Source organism: Pollachius pollachius (genome assembly GCF_949987615.1).
Source record: "Pollachius pollachius genome assembly, chromosome: 1".
Lineage (NCBI taxonomy): Eukaryota > Metazoa > Chordata > Actinopteri > Gadiformes > Gadidae > Pollachius > Pollachius pollachius.
The window spans coordinates 17,874,695-17,892,626 of record NC_136934.1 but is presented as its reverse complement, the minus strand read 5'-3'; the positions used below and the strand labels follow the sequence as shown (position 1 = coordinate 17,892,626).

Here is a 17,932-nt window from a genome sequence, read left to right as displayed (position 1 = left end):
AGGAGTCCTGCTGCTATACCCCGCGGCCCGCTTCACGGCCCAGGGATCACAGCCCACATCCCCCTGACCTTTTGGACAAACACTTAGTGGCCAGACCCTGGAGAGACTCTCTGATGTAACTGGGTATACTGCCAGTTGGTGAGGGTTTAATTAATGACTTTAATTTGCTAATGAGCGATCAGAAGTCTGGTGTGACAGATGACTTGTTATCATTATCACACATCGTTCAGTAGTGCAGTGATGTTAATGATCCAAATAACATATTTTCTGTTAGTTATAGTCGTTATTTGGACATAAGCCTACCTGATGTATTAGAAACTGTAGAAATTGAATTATTAATGTACTATCAGCTATTGAGTCTGTAAATGTATTCTGTTTGTATTCAGCTGCTAAAAGAGCATTATTTCAAAGCGTTTGTACAGAGCGTTAAAGGGGGAAAGGCAACGGCATTCACGTGTTGTTTGTTGTCATTTTACTATTGTATTCATAGCATAATAAATGAAGAGCAACACACACTAGACAACCACACTAAAACCTGATATGGACCTACATGACCCGTACATGAACAGTTCCTCCTGACAGTTTAAAGGTTTAGAGGAGAGGAGATCCTGCTGTCACCATTCATGAAATTATTATCAGTAGAAACTTTCATCTTTGTTATAATCTTAGAAGCATCTTTCGAGAGTCTGGACATTGTCAACTCAAGTCCCTTTATCTTTCTTCTTTCTGAAGTGCAGCAGATATAGGTCAACAGAGAAGTAACGCGGCACACAGCCGTGGAGCAGGACGGCCTGCAGACACCAGTGGCGGGAGCAGTGGGGACATTAGTCAGCTCTCCTTTGTGGGAACAGCCACGCTCCACCGGCTCCACTGGCTCCAGGCTCAGATGTCAATGGGCTACCTTTACATCTGGGACAGCAGTCACCTTACAACAGAATGGACTATTAATAGACGGTAGAAGCAACAGGCGGCTTTCCTTTCACTCTCCGGCCGGGAAGATGGAGGGGGGGGGAGCTCTGTGCTCCACTTCCAACTGATGCAACGGAGTCTTTGTTATTGAGAGAACAACCAGGTCCTTGTGGTGTATGCAGTGATCCATCTGTGAACCAGGAGGTAGTGACGTGTTTGCCTATAGTAAACATTTGCTATGATAACGAATATCAATACTCTCTGACTAACACAGCGTTGATCCAGCTAATGAAAGGGTTACCCTATAAGGTTACACTGTGCTCATGGAAACACCCTTTGCAGGAAGCACCTCAGCCACAGGTGGTAAGAGGTCAGCCAATGTCTACCTGTCTCACAGGTGGCAATTGTGTGAGCCAGTGGAGAAAAAGGTGGCAAACATTACTTACTTGGAGATTATATTAGTTACAGTACAATAAAACGTATTGCCTCTCCTTTGACCCACCTTCTATGTCAGGAATTATTTCGCAATATACTGGATAACAAATAGCATTAAAGTATAATGGCTTCTGAAGTGCCTGCTTAAATTAAACTATTTGCATTCATAAAAACGATTACCAATCTTATGTTTTCTAATTATTACAGAATAATTCTGTATGAATGGTTCCTATGGCTTCACCTAAGTAGTAGGAGGAGCTAGCTACTATGGCTTCACCTAAGTAGTAGGAGGAGCTAGCTACTATGGATTCACTTAATTAGTAGGAGGAGCTAACTACTATGGATTCACTTAATTAGTAGTAGGAGGAGTTAGCTACTATGGCTTCACCTTAGTTGGAGGAGGAGCTAGCTACTATGGATTCACCTTAGTTTAAGGAGGAGCTACTATGGATTCACCTTAGTTTAAGGAGGAGCTACTATGGATTCACCATAGTTTAAGGAGGAGCTGCTATGGATTAACCTTAGCATTAGGAGGAGCTACTATGGCTTCACCTTAGTTTAAGGAGGAGCTACTATGGCTTCACCTAAGTTTAAGGAGGAGCTACTATGGCTTCACCTAAGTTTAAGGAGGAGCTAGCTACTATGGCTTTACCTTATTGTAGGAGGAGCTAGCTACTATAGTTGTGCTACTTTCATTTCACTTCTGTTGACATCACAATAGGTTTTGTCAATTGTCAAGTAAGAATTTTATTGGATCTGAAAATCATGTGCATTTTCCTAAAGTACCGTTGTCCTGAAATTACGATGTATTAATCGCTCTGATCCACCATAACTCCCTCTGCCTTTGCTTTGACAACTAGCCTAGCGAGCTAACCGGGGAGATAGCCGGGAGCCAGATGAGCCAGCAGCTGTACTACACAACACCGCTCGCCGCGTCCGGCGTTTATCGTGGCAAAGCCGGCATAACGGTTATGGCTGTGGATAGCGTACCTGTAGTAGGACAGCAGCCCGTTGCTCAGGACGAACCACCGCCGCTGGTAGCCCTTCAGGTAGTTGGTCCATTTAAAAAGCCATCCTTTGTAGGTGTCCGACCCGGGAGCCGGGGCCGCGGCAGAGGTGGATGCCGAGCCCTTCCCCTGGTCGCTCATCCTCCGCCGCCCGCCGGACGCTCTGGATCCACGGAGGAGAGGAGGTCTGTACCTTCACAGCAGTAGGTCCTCCACATCGAAGGGCTGTGACGGAGGAAGGTGCGGTCCGGGCGGAACTCACATCGGACGCTTTCACATGACAGTGGAATGGACACCGGGGGAAGAAGGAGAAACGATGCCAAGACACTTTGCTGATGCGGACTGCAGAGGATCCGACTAGTACCACGTGACGTTGTTATCACAAAAAAAATCCTAAACATTTGACATGTGACGTGGCTCGGGATTCTGACATGTAACTGTGGAAACGGTGACATCCGCGACGATGTATTGGGATGGCTCTTTGAATGGCTCACTCACACGGTCGCATACAAGGGCACACCCCCAAATACACTTTTATACATAGGTCTACACACACACACAGACTCATAAATAGTTCCACACACACATATATCGGATATAAATATATATATATATATATTTATGAGTGTGTATATATATATATATATATATATATATATATATATATATATATATATATATATATATATATATATATATATATATATATATATATAAATATATATACTCATAAATAGGTCTTTTGACCCTTTTATTTGACTCAATTAACGGCCACAAGGTGGCGTCATTGTCGAAAATATGGAGTTTGTCAAAAAGGAAAAGGAATTGCACATGACTTATGAGTGATTATGTTAAAAGGCTTTTAATAAACAAATTGTCAAGGAAAAAATACCAGCACAGTACTAACACAGTAAAAATAAATACTATTAATTTATTAGTTAAAAAAACGGTAGCCCTTTTATATTTGAAGACTTTCACACGGTCAAAACACTGACACCTCATGCTACACGTGGTTGCCCTCTGTTTTTATCTCTGCTACATATCTCTTCTTTTGTTGCTAGATAACACAGTCATGTTTCTGTTTTGACTGAAATCTGCTCTTACGTGCCCGGTTTTCATCACAACCACACCATTCATGTATAACATCTCCAAACATGTATTAGTAAATGAAACAACAACACGTCTTCATCAGTGCACTTTGACCCTGACCCGTCGGCTCTAAGCATGCAAATCAAGGATCCTACGGGTCTTATGTACAGGAGTGAGCCTTCTCTCTCATCCAATGGGGAGTCATACCCCGCTGCTACTCGCCTCGATGGAGGGGCGAGGTCATGAGACGCAGAGGGGATGGATCAGGGGATAGATGGTATCTCCAGGCTGACAGCAGAGTGTTGGACCAGGGGATAGATGGTGTCTCCAGGCTGACAGCAGAGTGTTGGACCAGGGGATAGAAGGTGTCTCCAGGCTGACAGCAGAGTGTTGGACCAGGGGATGGATGGTGTCTCCAGGCTGACAGCAAAGTGTTTGATAAGCTAAAATCGACAAATGACAGCATCCACTCTATCTAGTTCTACTCTTATTTCAGTCAGAAAGTCTTAACTGAACAACAGCACAACATCTGAGCTCCGGATCATGTGTTATCTCTATCCATGTGGTGGTGTCTCCTGGTCCATCCCGCCATGTGGTGTCTCCTGGTCCATCCCTCCATGTGGTGTCTCCTGGTCCATCCCTCCATGTGGTGGTGTCTCCTGGTCCATCCCTCCATGTGGTGTCTCCTGGTCCATCCCTCCATGTGGTGGTGTCTCCTGGTCCATCCCCCTATGTGGTGGTGTCTCCTGGTCCATCCCCCCATGTGGTGGTGTCTCCTGGTCCATCCCCCCATGTGGTGTCTCCTGGTCCATCCCTCTATATGGTGTCTCCTGGTCCATCCCCCCATGTGGTGTCTCCTGGTCCATCCCCCTATGTGGTGGTGTCTCTTGGTCCATCCCCCCATGTGGTGGTGTCTCCTGGTCCATCCCCCTATGTGGTGTCTCCTGGTCCATCCCTCCATGTGGTGGTGTCTCCTGGTCCATCCCCCTATGTGGTGGTGTCTCCTGGTTCATCCCTCCATGTGGTGGTGTCTCCTGGTCCATCCCCCTATGTGGTGGTGTCTCCTGGTCCATCTATCCATGTGGTGGTGTCTCCTGGTCCATCCCTCCATGTGGTGGTGTCTCCTGGTCCATCCCCCTATGTGGTGGTGTCTCCTGGTCCATCCATTCATGTGGTGTCTCCTGGTACCTTCCCTCCATGTATTGTGTGGACCTCTCCCTCCCAACACTGCTAGAGAGACACGTGTAGGTTAGGCTGAAGTCAGTCTGGTCGACCCGACTGAACTACTGACAAATGCATTTGGAACGGAAGACTTAATAATATTGCTGCTTCTTCCTTGCTCAAAAACATATAATCCGACCAAACATTCAAACGTGGACCTGGTGCAGTGGGAGATGCTTGGAAGCATAGCGGTATCTGCCTGGAACGCAGTCACTGGCTGATAATGGGAAAAATGTTACGGAGGTGTTCAGGAAGGATCATCCGGCCATCTCTCTTCTATCTCTTCCATGAGAATATTTGGCAGAATCAGAATTTCCCACATTGGGTCTTTGATGTCTTACGGTCTTTTAACCCCATTAGGAAAGAGAAAAGGGTTTGTTAAAGTAGGAAACTCCCGGGTTCACTACCCCGATGTCTGCTCCGACCCGAGCATTACCTCTGCTCCAGAGGAGGAGCTGGATCAGGGAGCAGGGAGCTGGTGAGGAAGCGAGGGTAGAGGAGGAGGAGTTTGGAGGAGTTGCCTCGCGTGGGCGTCACATGAGCGAGCAGCGGTTCCTCTGCAGCGCCCCCTGCAGGCGGATGGAGGTGTGGTTCTGCCGCATGCCGCGGGCCACGGCGCTGCCAAGCAGCTCTTTGAACAGCAGCACCACGTGCCAGTTAAACTTGGCCGAGCACTCCACGTAGCCACACTTCCACGTCTTCTTCACCAGCACGGAGACGGCGCGGCGCGGGGTGAAGCGCTGCCTCTGGAGGTCCCGCTTGCTGCCCACCACCAGGATAGGGACCTCGCTACTGCTGCTGCTGCTGCTGCTGCCCTCCCTGAGTGGGGGGGGGGGGGGGGGGGGGGGGGGAGGACCAGAGAGGAGGTAGAGAGGAGGAGGTGGGGGGGAGGAGGAGATGGATGTGTTGAGGAGGAGAGGAAGTGAGGAGGGGGAGGTGGTGGTAAGAAGTGGGAGTTGGTGAAGTGGAGGAGAGAATGGTTATGAAAGGAGTGATGGAAAAAAAGTGAGAGGGAGAGGAGGGAATGAGGAACAAAATAGGGAGAGGTGAGGAATAACGACAGAAGATAGTAATAAAGTGAGTCATGCATTCTGAACTATTTACAGTGCGTCCTCTTCTTAACTTTGCAGTCTAAAAATGTGGAGTTGGACTGCAGCGTCCCACCGTCCGCTCCTGTGAGCGGCAACATGGTAACCTCATCGTCAGCACAGCGCTGTCAACACACTGGAGCCTGGAGCACACTTTGTATCATCATCGCGGCATTGCACTCAATATCTTACACGTGCACGTGTGCCTGCCTGTTCCCGTGTGTGTGCCTGTGCACGTGTGCGTGCCTGTGCACGTGTGTCTGCCTGTGCACGCGGGTCCCAGGTTCTAAACACAGCTGTAGCGTAGAAGACTATAAATAGAAGTGTTTTAATTAACAAGTGCAACACGCCGTGCAGGGATTGGTCCTCGTGACCTACTGAGCCCAGAGCAAGGGAACCTGGCGCAGGTGCATGGGGCACAGGCTTTACTGTGTGTGTGGTGTGTGACGTGTTTTTTTTTTACTGTGTGTGTGTAGTAGTGTGTAACGTGTAGCTTTTACTGTGTGTGTGTGTGTAGTGTAAGACGTTTGGCTTTACTGTGTGTGTGTGTGGGTGTCTGTTGTGTGTGACGTATGTTTTTTGATTGTGTGTTGTAGTGTGTGAAGTGTGGTTTCTAGTGTGTGTGTGTATGGTGTGTTGTGTGTGTGTGTGTGTGTGTGTGTGTATACTGTGGGTGTAGTGTGTTACGGGTGGTTTTCCTTTGTCCTGAGCAGACCAGATGTCTGAACCACTGAGTCGCGTCAGCATGTTAGAGACACCTGCCCAGCTGCAGATGAGACCACTTCAGCAGGTCTTTGGCTTGTGATTATCGGTTATTATTTTGGATTTTCAACGGCATACTTTTCTTATCATGTTGATTACAAAAAGGACATGGCCCATCTGTTCATGAGATGAGGGAAACGTTACATCAATTTCTGCTGCACAACAGTATGTGTTTGGTCTCTATTGGCATCTCCATGACATACAGTGGAGTTTGGGCAGTGTGTTCCTCTCATAAAGTGCATCATCAGCCCAGTCCAGAACAGCCGCTGATGGGTTCTGTTGATTGATTCTGGCCGTGGTTTGCAGTGTTCCAGCTGACAGAGCGTTTAAAACAGCAGACTAGCCCTTTGTCGTTGAGTGTTAAGGGGACACTAACCTAATGGTTTTCAGCAGCACGTTTGAACTGATTAAATCCTCGGGGCTTCTTTCAATTTAAAGGATGAGCAATTATTATGGGTGTCTGTTTTTCAACGCCTAAAGCTACACAAGCAGAAAGAATGACATGTTTAGTTATTTTATGTAACCAAAGGCTTTTCTGTATTCATTACTGCCAAATCAATTACCGCCTCTATATTCATCATATTCATCAGCGTAACCAAAGAAAGCTTTTCTCAGATGACTAGCCTGTCCTAACAAACTTCTTTATCCTTTTCCAAACTTAAAGGCATTACTGAATATCACCATTCTTTCTTCCTTCACCATTTTCTCTTCTATATCACTATGCTCGTGACTAGTTAGAATCAGATGCACAAATAATAGTTATTTTTACATCTGTCATAACATTTTACCCGAAAAGCACTACTTCTTAGCTATGTTGTAAGATGTAGTTGGCTAAGCTAATCTACGGTAAGCAAATCCAAAGGTAATGTCAACATGCTGCCTGGGGATGACTTGTACTATCCCCCGAGTATTATTATACACCAATGTAAATATATTATAATATATATTAGATATATATTAGATATATAACTATAGATTAAGTATATGAAAAAGGTGATTCAACGTCAAACATAAATACTGTTTCTTTCTGAAATGTATTTGTGACACACTTGACACAAATCTATTGGCCCTCCAGTACAGTTCAATGTTTGTGTGTGTGTGTGTGTGTGTGTCAGCCACACATACCATCCAAGGAAGGAAAGAAGTGAAACCCTTTTGGTTAATCAGATTATCGGTCAGGCATGTACCTATAGATTCCGCCCTCTTCTTGTCTGCATAATGCCACCTATGCCTCTGTTTATATTCCCATTTATCATTGACCTCCATACATAAATATTCACCTTGTCTAGTGAACCCGTGTTCATGACCCTCATTACGCTTCAACATGCAGGTCATCAATCCTCAAACTAAACCCCATAATAACGCCTTCCCCCTGCAATCCCTTCCTGCTCCATTCCTCCTTCCATCAATTCATCCTTAAGTGTCACCTCTGTGTTGTGTCCTACAGTGATCACACACCACAACCATTTTCATTTCCACAAAGCCTTCACCTAGCCCCCCCCCCCACCTCAAACACACACACATTCTGTTTGTGACGTAGGACATGGCTTCAGAATCTCCCAGAGCCCCCTGGTGATCTGTGGTTGTTCCTGCATAATGATGGGAATCATACCTCAAGAGAGGCCTTTGCGATGGATGAAGTAGACTCTGTTTATTAACACTGGATCAGTATGCTAATGTATGCAGGTGGGGTGGCCATGTTTAACAATGAGAAGGGCCTTCTCCATGTTTACCTATGAGAAGAGCCTTCTCCATGTTTACCTATGAGAAGATCCTTCTCCCTGTTTAACTATTAGTGGAGCCTTCTCCATGTTTAAGAATGAGACAAGCCTTCTTCATGTATAACTATGAGAACAGCCTTCTCCACTATGAGAAGAGCCTTTTCCCTGATTAACTATGAGAAGAGCCTTCTCCATGTTTACCTATGAAAAGGGGCTTCTCCATGTTTACCTATGAGAAGAGCCTTCTCCATGTACAACTATGAGAAGAGCCTTCTCCATGTACAACTATGAGAAGCGCCTTCTCCATGTCTAACGAGGAGAAGAGCCTTCTTCCTCTTCCTGTTCTTCTCCCTGCACCACATGACCAGACATATCAGGTGTGTGTGACGTTCATCAAAGCATCGATCAAAATGTCCCCTCATTACATTGTCAGCATGGGGGACAGACCCGATCTACTCTGTCTCAACTGTAATCAGAGACGTCGGAGAGGTCGCTGGTTAAATGGTGGGGTGTATGTGGAGCTGATGTTATTAACATACACACCCACACACACAGAGGAAGATGGAGGACGGGGAGCAGAAGTCCCTGTGGCGGTGTACCTGTTCTCCACGATCTGCTGCCGGATCATCTTGACGTACTCAAAGCTGTCCACGCAGCAGATGTCGTAGACCAGGATGTAGGCGTTGGCGTTCCGGACGCCTCGGCACCGCAGGTCCAGCCACTCCTACAGGGAGCAACGGAAACAACCATCACTGATGACCTCACCACCCAGGCACATGGCCCTGCTAACGCACGGCTCATGTGACCTCTACATGGAGTGTTTAGAAGAAAAAGATAGATATATCTTAAAGCCTGCGCCGCAATAAGGCATTTTTACACTGCCAGTATATTCCGCCTTGTCAACGAGCAGGCTTTCTTGGTTCACTCGAGCAGGTGACTCGCATGCAAGAATGAGTAGAGGACATCTGAGTGTAGGCTAGAAACGCGATTAACTATTTACAAGTGCAAAACGCCAAAATATTCTTTATTTTGCTGACCACATGTTTTTTATCCCGCCAAAAGCCTCGTAAGGAAAGTTCCTCTGCTGCTTTCTCGTAGATCGCACAATGTTTCTCTGCCTTCGTTAAATGCGACTGCATCACCTGTTCTCCCATGATGCTCAGCCGCTCGTGGATTTCACCGTCTCTCATGTTAGAACTACTCATGTTGATGTCGCTGCGTTGTGTCTGTTGTGGGCTAGAGACAACGCAGGAACACCTCTATCCACGTCCCGCCCCTGGTACCGCAATGCTGTCTAACCGCATTTACATGAAAATAAACCCCCCAAAATGTGCATGGTTCGAGAGGGTAAATTAGGGTGCAAAATCAAGCCGGTATATAACCTCGTCAGTGTAGGCGCACAGACCATGCCTGGGAAAAAGGCGGGTTTAAGGCGGGCATATTTGGCAGTGTAAAAACGACTATAGACTCATCTGTCACTCCGTGGAACTTCTCAGCCTCTCGAGAGAAGTGTTTGAGTTGGCAGAGAGTGAGGTGTGTATGAACCCATAAAACACGGACACTGCTCTGCTTACATTATGCAAGAGTCCTGCTCTACATCGCCACAGATACCAACAGCCCATGAGTGATTGCAATCCATAATAACACTTCAACAGAAACCTAAAGCCTTGGCTTTAGTCTTTATGCAGTCAAGTGTTTCAGTGTTTCACATGTACACTCACACACATACACACTCTCTCTCTCTCTCTCTCTCTCTCTCACTCACACACACACACATACACACACACACAAACACACACGCACACACACACACACACACAATCTAGTAAGCAATACACACAGAGACAAGCAAACAGAATGTAATCCCCCCACACACACAAACACACATCGATACCAACACACACACAAAACAACCTTAACCCTTAGGAGGCGAGACGGAGCTTGATTGTTTATTATCATGATGTGTTTTGAACAGCGCAGCATGCTGCTATTCGTGTAACGTTAACACTGTGCCCTACTCACTGTGCTCCCTCCATGAAGAGGTTCTGACCTTTGGTCTCCATCATATGACCTTGAGCACGTAATGAATGTCAGAGTGGTTTAACAAGACGGGTGGGGGCAGGGTCAGGCTGGGGGGGCTACCAGAATGCAATAAGTAGAAGAGAAACACCAGCTCTAGTAAGAGGGTGTAGTAAAATATAAGAGAGAAGCAGAGGTGTAAGGGAACAGAGTCCGATCCAAACAGAATGTTATGCAGAAGACGCCGTGCTGGAGGTGGTCCTCCTGTAGGGGGCGGTCTTTAGGGGCCTCACTTCTGTAGTTTGGATATTTACAAGTCTGGATCCCTCTGAAGTGCAAGTCTCCATTCCCAGAATGCCCCATACAATAAGTATGGGGATAAACAGATGCACACTGAACATCAATGTGGCTTCTTTAAATAAGAAAAATAATTGGAGCACTATGAAATATTTGAAGACAGACATGGAACATTACTAGGCCTTGGGCCTATATATTTAAATACAAAGACACTTTGTGAAATAGGCAAAGTAACATAGGACCAAACAAAAACACATTCTTCACTGGTTTGAACAATCATTTTTAAATCAGTAATGGTAGTAGAATTTTACAGCTAGAGAAGGTTTTTTTTATTATACAATGGGCAAGGGGCAGGCCAAATCTAATCTAATCGGGCCCCAAATTGGGCTGCCATGATCTATATTATATATATAAATATATATATATAACTATCTAACTATACAGGATTAGGGAAGGAGTTCTTGAGAAAGCCGGCACGGCGCAAGTCTGATTTTGACTTAAGTTCTATTCAGAGTAAAGTATGTACTTTACATAGAACTTTAATTAAAATAAGTAGAAAGCACAGGAACAAAAGCACGCAGTAGATTAAACATAGACCCCGATGGCTTCATATAGAAGCAGAGACTCAGTTAGGATCCAAGACTTTGAACGTTGTCTTTCGGTAATATACTTAGGGGGAGGGGGCTTATATAATATAAGGAGAAAAAAAATATATATAGATATTTTCTAGAATTTTCTGGAACTGTTGGCAAGACGTCAAGGTTGGTCAAGCAGGGAGGGAAACACATGCAGGGAACACAGCGAATAAGACACTGAAAATATGTGCATATTACCAGAGAAAGGTAGGGGGAATGTCAGTTCTGATTAGGGAGCGAATAAACCTCGATGTGGGCTTTTAAACATTCCATCACACGCACACACGGAAACACAGATACACGAACAAATATGGGTACACACATACATACACACACACACACACACACACACACACAAACACACACACACACACACACACACACACACACACACAGCTAGAGTCCTTGGTTCTGTACGATACTGTGAGCTAATGCCCCTCCCCAGGACCGCAATGTCAGTGCAGCACCTCATCTGGCCTCCTCTCAAGGTGTTCAGAGTCAGACAAACACCCCGTCAGCCTATAAATAAAAGATAGCGTCCTCATATGGGCCCTCGGTATTACCTCGTGTTTACTGAGGAAGAGGAGCTATAGACAGACCGACCGAGGCGATGAGCGTAGAGAAGAAAAACAGAGGGTTCAGAGAGGAGCAGGGCTCGGTTTATCTGGTCACAGCGTGGGGGAGGGGCTGGAGAGGCGTGTCCTCAGCTGTTTGCTCCTCCGCCAATCAATTGAACACATCACAGAAAAAAGAAAAAAAAAACGTGCTTGTCTATTTTTCAGTGTGAAATCACAACCCGTTTCCGTGACAACAAAGGCCCTTGATGGGTGATTTAGGGCCGATATCACGGAGGCAGCCTCCCAGTCAGAGGGCGTTCCTATACCACAGGATCAACCCTGGGACGAGTGGAAGGTACAGCACGAAGATCAGCCCTGCTCATGGGTTCAGAGGGAGAGCTGTGTGTGTGTCTAACACACACTGGAATACACATCCTCCTGAGGGTTAGTATTGATAATTATCCCCCTGGGATGGAAACCCGTATTGATGACTTATCGATGGGGAACATCAGTGGATGGGGGCAGGGGGTCTCAGAGGAGCTCCTGAATGATGCACCACACACACACCCACACCACACATAATCCAAGCACACACAGAAACACACACACACACAGACACACTGTTAAATTATTACGGTGGGGTGGTATTATATATATATAAATATATAGGCATGCAAACACTCACATATAAACAAACAAACATGTATGTAATCTAATTATATATTTTTTATGTATAGAAGTGTGTGTGTGTGAGTGTGTGTGTGTGTGTGAATACTAATATCCAAGCGTTCATATCTTCTAGGGTAAGGCTGCTTATTCTTGCCCCGGACACTACAGAACGATACATGAAATGGTTTCAACGTCACACAGCGGTTCACAACCGCTTCATCACAAGAGAACTGACAGGCAGAACGTAGAGGAAGGGAGAAGAACAGAGAGGAGGGGAGAGGAATGGAGAGGAGGGGAGAGGAACAGAGAGGAGGGGATAGGAATGGAGAGGAGGGGAGAGGAATAGAGAGGAGGGGATAGGAATGGAGAGGAGGGGAGAGGAACAGAGAGGAAGGGAGAGGAACAGAGAGGAAGGGAGAGAAGAAAGGGAGGGGAAGGGAAGGGAGAGGAGAGGATGGAAAGGAAGAGAGAAAGGGAGAGGAAGAAAGAGGAAGGGAGAGGAATGGAGAGGAGGGAGAGGAAGGGAGAGGAAGGGAGAGGAAGAGAGAGGAAGCGAGAGGAAGAGAGAGGAAGGGAGAGGAACAGAGAGGAAGGGGGAGGAAGGGAGAGGAACAGAGAGGAGGGGAGAGGAAGGGAGAGGAATGGAAAGGAAGAGAGAGGAAGGGAGAGGAACGGAGAGGAAGGGAGAGGAACGGAGAGGAAGGGAGAGGAACAGAGAGGAACAGAGAGGAGGGGAGAGGAACAGAGAGGAAGGGGGAGGAAGGGAGAGGAAGGGAGGGAAGAGGAGAGGAAGGGAGAGGAAGGGGGAGGAACAGAGAGGAAGGGAGAGGAAGGGAGAGGAACAGAGCTGAAGGGAGAGGAAGGGAGAGGAACAGAGTGGAAGGGAGAGGAAGGGAGAGAGCGAGCAGGGGGAGATGGATAGGTTGTGTGGGAGGGAGTCATGGTGATGCACTATCTAGACCAGGAAAGAAAAATCAACAACAGGAAAGAATATCTTTGCTTTGTCCGCAGGCAAGCCATTGATCAATCCTTGGTCCTGCGTGATTGACAAGGTGCTGCTCGTCAGGTCAGGTCAGCCGACCACAGTAGCTCTGACAACATGGGGTCGTTGCTCAACGCTGAACAGCAGGGAAAGATGGGATTCATGGAGGGTAAAATGGATTGAGACCGTTATATCTTTCACTTGAAGGGGAAGTGAGCCCAAAATTACCTTTCAGTTGAAAACGTTTCCGTTTGTGTTCAAGTGTAAATGATCGTTTCTTTGTTATTTTTGACTGAAACGCACATGGTTGTTAGAAGGGAAAATATTTAACTACAAGAAGTCTGCTACTCCTGGCTCAAAATGCTTTTCCAGAGTGGAGGTTTCTATTTGCTGCGTTCCGAATTGAGAGGGTTTTTACAACAGCCCTCACACCGGGAGGAAACTCAGTGTGTTTCTAATACCTTGACGCCTTTCAATATTGCTGAGGTCCCATTTGTTTTTACTCTTAGGCATCAGGGTTTAGCCAGACCTCTCATCACATGATCTGAGGAACGTACATCACACCAAGGTCTAAACCCTGCTGAGGTACACTGGTCTTCTGTTGCATTCCGCTGCACTCTACGTAACCTACAGTGAATTCCGGTGTTCCCCCCGCAGAGCACAGGACCTTTCATTTAATTTACTCTGCAGTGGAAGTATTTATGTACCAGCCTCCACCCAGCCTGCAGCCCAGCCCTGCCTCAGAGCCCACCCTGCCTCAGAGCCCACCCTGGCTCTGTCAAGAATCAGAGACCCTGGCTGGGGGGGGGGATGGCAGGGTCCGCCCAGTTGGGGGCCTAGTGCAGCAGGGTCGGAATATAGTCTATACTGTCTCTCCTCTCTCTCTGCTTTCTGCTCTCAGAACACAGAGACCCGAGGCCCCGGGGTCCGCTCGACGTAGGAGGGGCAGTACACAAACTGATCGGACGAACTGAGAGCCCGTCACTCGTCCTGCGCTCACTGAGGATCCTGGACTCATCCTTGGAGGAACACATTCACACGCCGCCCCTCGTGGAAACCAGCAGCCAAACGCAAAGGGTGTTCTCACTCCTGACCATACATATAAGTGGATAGAAAATGTATAACAGAAACAGACTGAAAGGGGATGAATTGGTGGGTTGTTATTGGGGTGGAGCAGCACCCTGACCTGTGGACATGGGGAAGAACCTGCAACCCATCGCTCATCATCACTGACACCCTTGATAGAGAGACACACACACACACTCCCCCTTAATGGGGTTAGCAGCCGTTTAGCTGAAGAAGGCAGTTTAAATCCTGTAGAGACACTACATCTCCCTTTGTGGACCTCATCCAGACCAGCTGTAGAGCATAGTGTGTGTGTGTGTGTGTGTGTGTGTGTGTGTGTGTGTGTGTGTGTGCTGAGAGTTATCACTCTCACACTGTGCCTGTGGACGCTCGGTGTTAACAACTTGTTCAGTGAGTCCCCCTTCCCACTCTCGCCCCCCAGGACCAACACATCCCTCTGTCTGTCCTTCCTCTGGGTTAAGTATCCAGGGATGGATGCTTCCTGTGTGTGCGTGTGTGTGTGTGTGTGTGTGTGTGTGTGTGTGTGTGTGTGTGGCTCCGTCTCAGCTGCTGACCTTTAAGAAGTCACCCTTCAGAGCTTTGCAGGCCGGTTTGATCCGTTGATGCAGTAAACCTCCACTTTGCCTGGAAGGTGTTTATTTAGTGCGGTGATTTAAGTGCAGACGGGGGGACAAGGGGGGGGGGACGAACGGACGGACACTACAGGACTACAGTTCCACACCAACATGAACGCTGACGCCCCCCCCCCCCCCACACACACACACACACACACACACACACAGACCCTGCTACCCTCCAGCTGAACGCAGGAAGAAACCTGGATGTAGAAACACTTGTTCCTCCTCTATCGTCTTATCTCCTCCCCTCAGGGCCTAAGAGGGTGATGAGGCCGTGTTGCGTGTTCTTGAACGCACACATTGTTTGAGCGCTTTATGTCTGTTACTACACTGGAATGTATTTTTATGTGGCAGACTTTATGTCAAAGACATGTTTTCCTTCGGATCAATAAAGTAATATTCAATGGATGAACATCCAGCAAACCAAGACCTGTTGAGGCAGCAGGAATTTGACCACAGCAACCTGTCATCAACACTCCTGCTAGGAGAAACATCTACTGAAGCATGAGAGAGAGAGAGAGAGAGAGAGAGAGAGAGAGAGAGAGAGAGAGAGAGATGGGGGAGGGGAACTGAGAGTTTTAAAACGTCAAAGTAAGCTCCGAGGCCCAGGTCTCCATAGCAACAAGTAAGCCAGAGACATCTGATTGTGATAGAAGAATAAATAAAACGGGAGTATTGTTTTGGAGGAGCATCAGACACTGGGTGGAAACATATCGAAACATAACGGCCCAAGCACACTTTTAACTGGGGTTCGGATCACAGAGACTAAAGTAGACCCAGGGACCAGACTTTAGGGTCCCTGTTCAACATTTTTACCTGACTGGAGCTGGACGGGAAGGAAGTCATAGGCGGGACGTCCAGGATCTTCAGCTCGTACATGTTGCCGTTGAGTATGACGGAGGGTCGGTACACGAACCTCGTCCTGGTGGGCGTGTACACCTCCGAGAAGTCATTGTAGACAAACTGGCGGATGATGGAAGTTTTCCCCACCCCGGGAGCTCCGATGACAGCGATGCTGAGCGTCTCCACCATCCCTGGGCCACGCGCTCAGCACCATGGAGCGGCAAGGCGCGCAACCTCCTGCTGGTGTGTGTGTGTGTGTGTGTGTGTGTGTGTGTGTGTGTGTGTGTGTGTGTGTGTGTGTGTGTGTGTGTGTGTGCGTGCGTGCGTGCGCGTCTAAAGGTTTTCAAGCCAACGTTGTTTAAGCAACAGTTTATTCAGCTTGTCGGAGGTTTTACTTTGAGGAGACCAGGGGAACTTTAACAAAAGTTAAATTGACAAAATAAATGTTCTTTCTTCTTAACATATAGGCCTACAGCGAACACTCATCCCGTCAATCAGAGGCCAGCTGCACGTGAGTCCACCCGGAGAGAGGACCTCTTGAAGTTCACGTCCAGATAGCGGACCTCTTGAGGTTCACGTCCAGATAGCGGACCTCTTGAGGTTCACGTCCAGAGAGCGGACTTCTTGAGGTTTACGTCCAGAGAGAGGACCTCCTGGTGCTCAGGACCCCAGCATCCCGCCCGCTCCTCCACGAGGAAGCCCCAGGTCCGGTCTCGCGGTCTCCACATGGACGTCATCACCCATCACGGTGACCTTTCTCGCGCGGAAATAAGTCGGTTTTCATCTCTCCCGAAAGATGATCCTCCCGCCGCAGGTCTCCATGGAGCCTCTGTGAGGAGGAGGACTTCTCCTCAGTGACGAGCGGAGGATGCACCACCACGAGCCCACGACGGACACGCGGAGGAAGAGGAGGTCGCGCGCACAGCACACCGCGGAGCAGACCAGACGCAACACGTGGGATCGCTGCGCAAAATCCGAACGCAATTCCGTTTCATAATCTCCGGTTGCTTTGATGTTTTAAGGGATGAGGTCGAGTCCCGAGCTCCGCTCTGCTGCTGCTGCTCTCGAGACGAACGCGGCGTTCGTGAAAATGCGCGCGGATGTGGATATCTCACCCCCGCCTCACCCCCCCTCCTCGCTCCCTCTCCTTCTCAGCCAATGGAAGGGCTTCATTAGACTGGAAGATATGAGCTCCACGTAACGCGGGGAAACAGACTCAATGTCTCACATTCTGCCCACTCGGTGTTTTTATCCATGCATGTTTGGAACAGGAGGTTGAATACCCCGTGTACAGATAGATGTACTAACCATCTCGTAAGATGGACGATGCGCTGGACCCTAGGATAGACAAGACATTCCTTCAGTGGAGAACAACACATCCCCGTTCTGATGTACCGCAGCGTTCCGCTCATTATACGCTCGAGAGCTCATTGTTTTGACCCAAAATATGTCAACATCGAATGATTGTATTGATTTAAAAACGATTGTATTGCGGTTGGAAATAGCGTCCATAGCAACGGCCTGTTTGTTCCGTGATAACACACTGCTGCTGGTAACTGACCAATCAGAAGCGGGGATGGTCAGAGCCGTATGATGAAAGGAGTAGGGGTCAAGGTCAGCAGGGGTCAAGGTCCACATCTAGGGACACCAAACCACCGAAACCCCCTTTGACTAAAAAGTCACACCTTTTATTTTATATTAAATGGCACAATTTTGTTGATTGCCGCTGAAAAGGCCTACAGGACACAACTTATTTATAGAACAATATATTTATTTATCATAAGCATTGAGCACTTAAACCCTTCACCAAATCAGCAGGTCTCCTGCCTCATCAGGGGCCTCACAGCGCCCCTCTCCGTTCAGATGCCCCTCACATGCCCCTTGCCTTCCAGTGGGACCCTCACATGCCCCTCTCCGTTCACTGGGATGAACCTCACACTTAAACAGACGTAAGAGTGCAAAGCTTCAGAAGGCTGCTCACCCTAGCCCTACTTT

At 47.7% G+C, this 17,932-nt stretch overlaps 2 protein-coding genes across 3 annotated transcripts in view; both read right to left on the bottom strand.

The window, feature by feature from the left end:
- Positions 1-2,498, bottom strand: part of osbp2b (oxysterol binding protein 2b) — a 42,192-nt gene extending 39,694 nt beyond the window's left edge. The window contains exon 1 of one of the 2 annotated variants that reach the window (XM_079740081.1): positions 2,335-2,498. In XM_079740081.1, coding sequence (XP_079596207.1) covers positions 2,335-2,492 — 158 coding nt within the window. In that variant the 5' untranslated portion in view covers positions 2,493-2,498. The remainder of the gene's footprint in view (positions 1-2,334) is intronic. The other variant, XM_079740080.1, reaches the window with a different exon arrangement.
- A 2,696-nt stretch (positions 2,499-5,194) lies between these two features.
- Positions 5,195-16,126, bottom strand: rasl10a (RAS-like, family 10, member A; the record flags this gene model as incomplete). Its single annotated transcript, XM_079752242.1, has 3 exons — positions 5,195-5,480; positions 8,832-8,956; positions 15,911-16,126. The coding sequence occupies 3 exons, from the start codon at positions 16,124-16,126 to the stop codon at positions 5,195-5,197; spliced, it is 627 nt and encodes a 208-aa protein (XP_079608368.1).
- Positions 16,127-17,932: the final 1,806 nt, after the last annotated feature.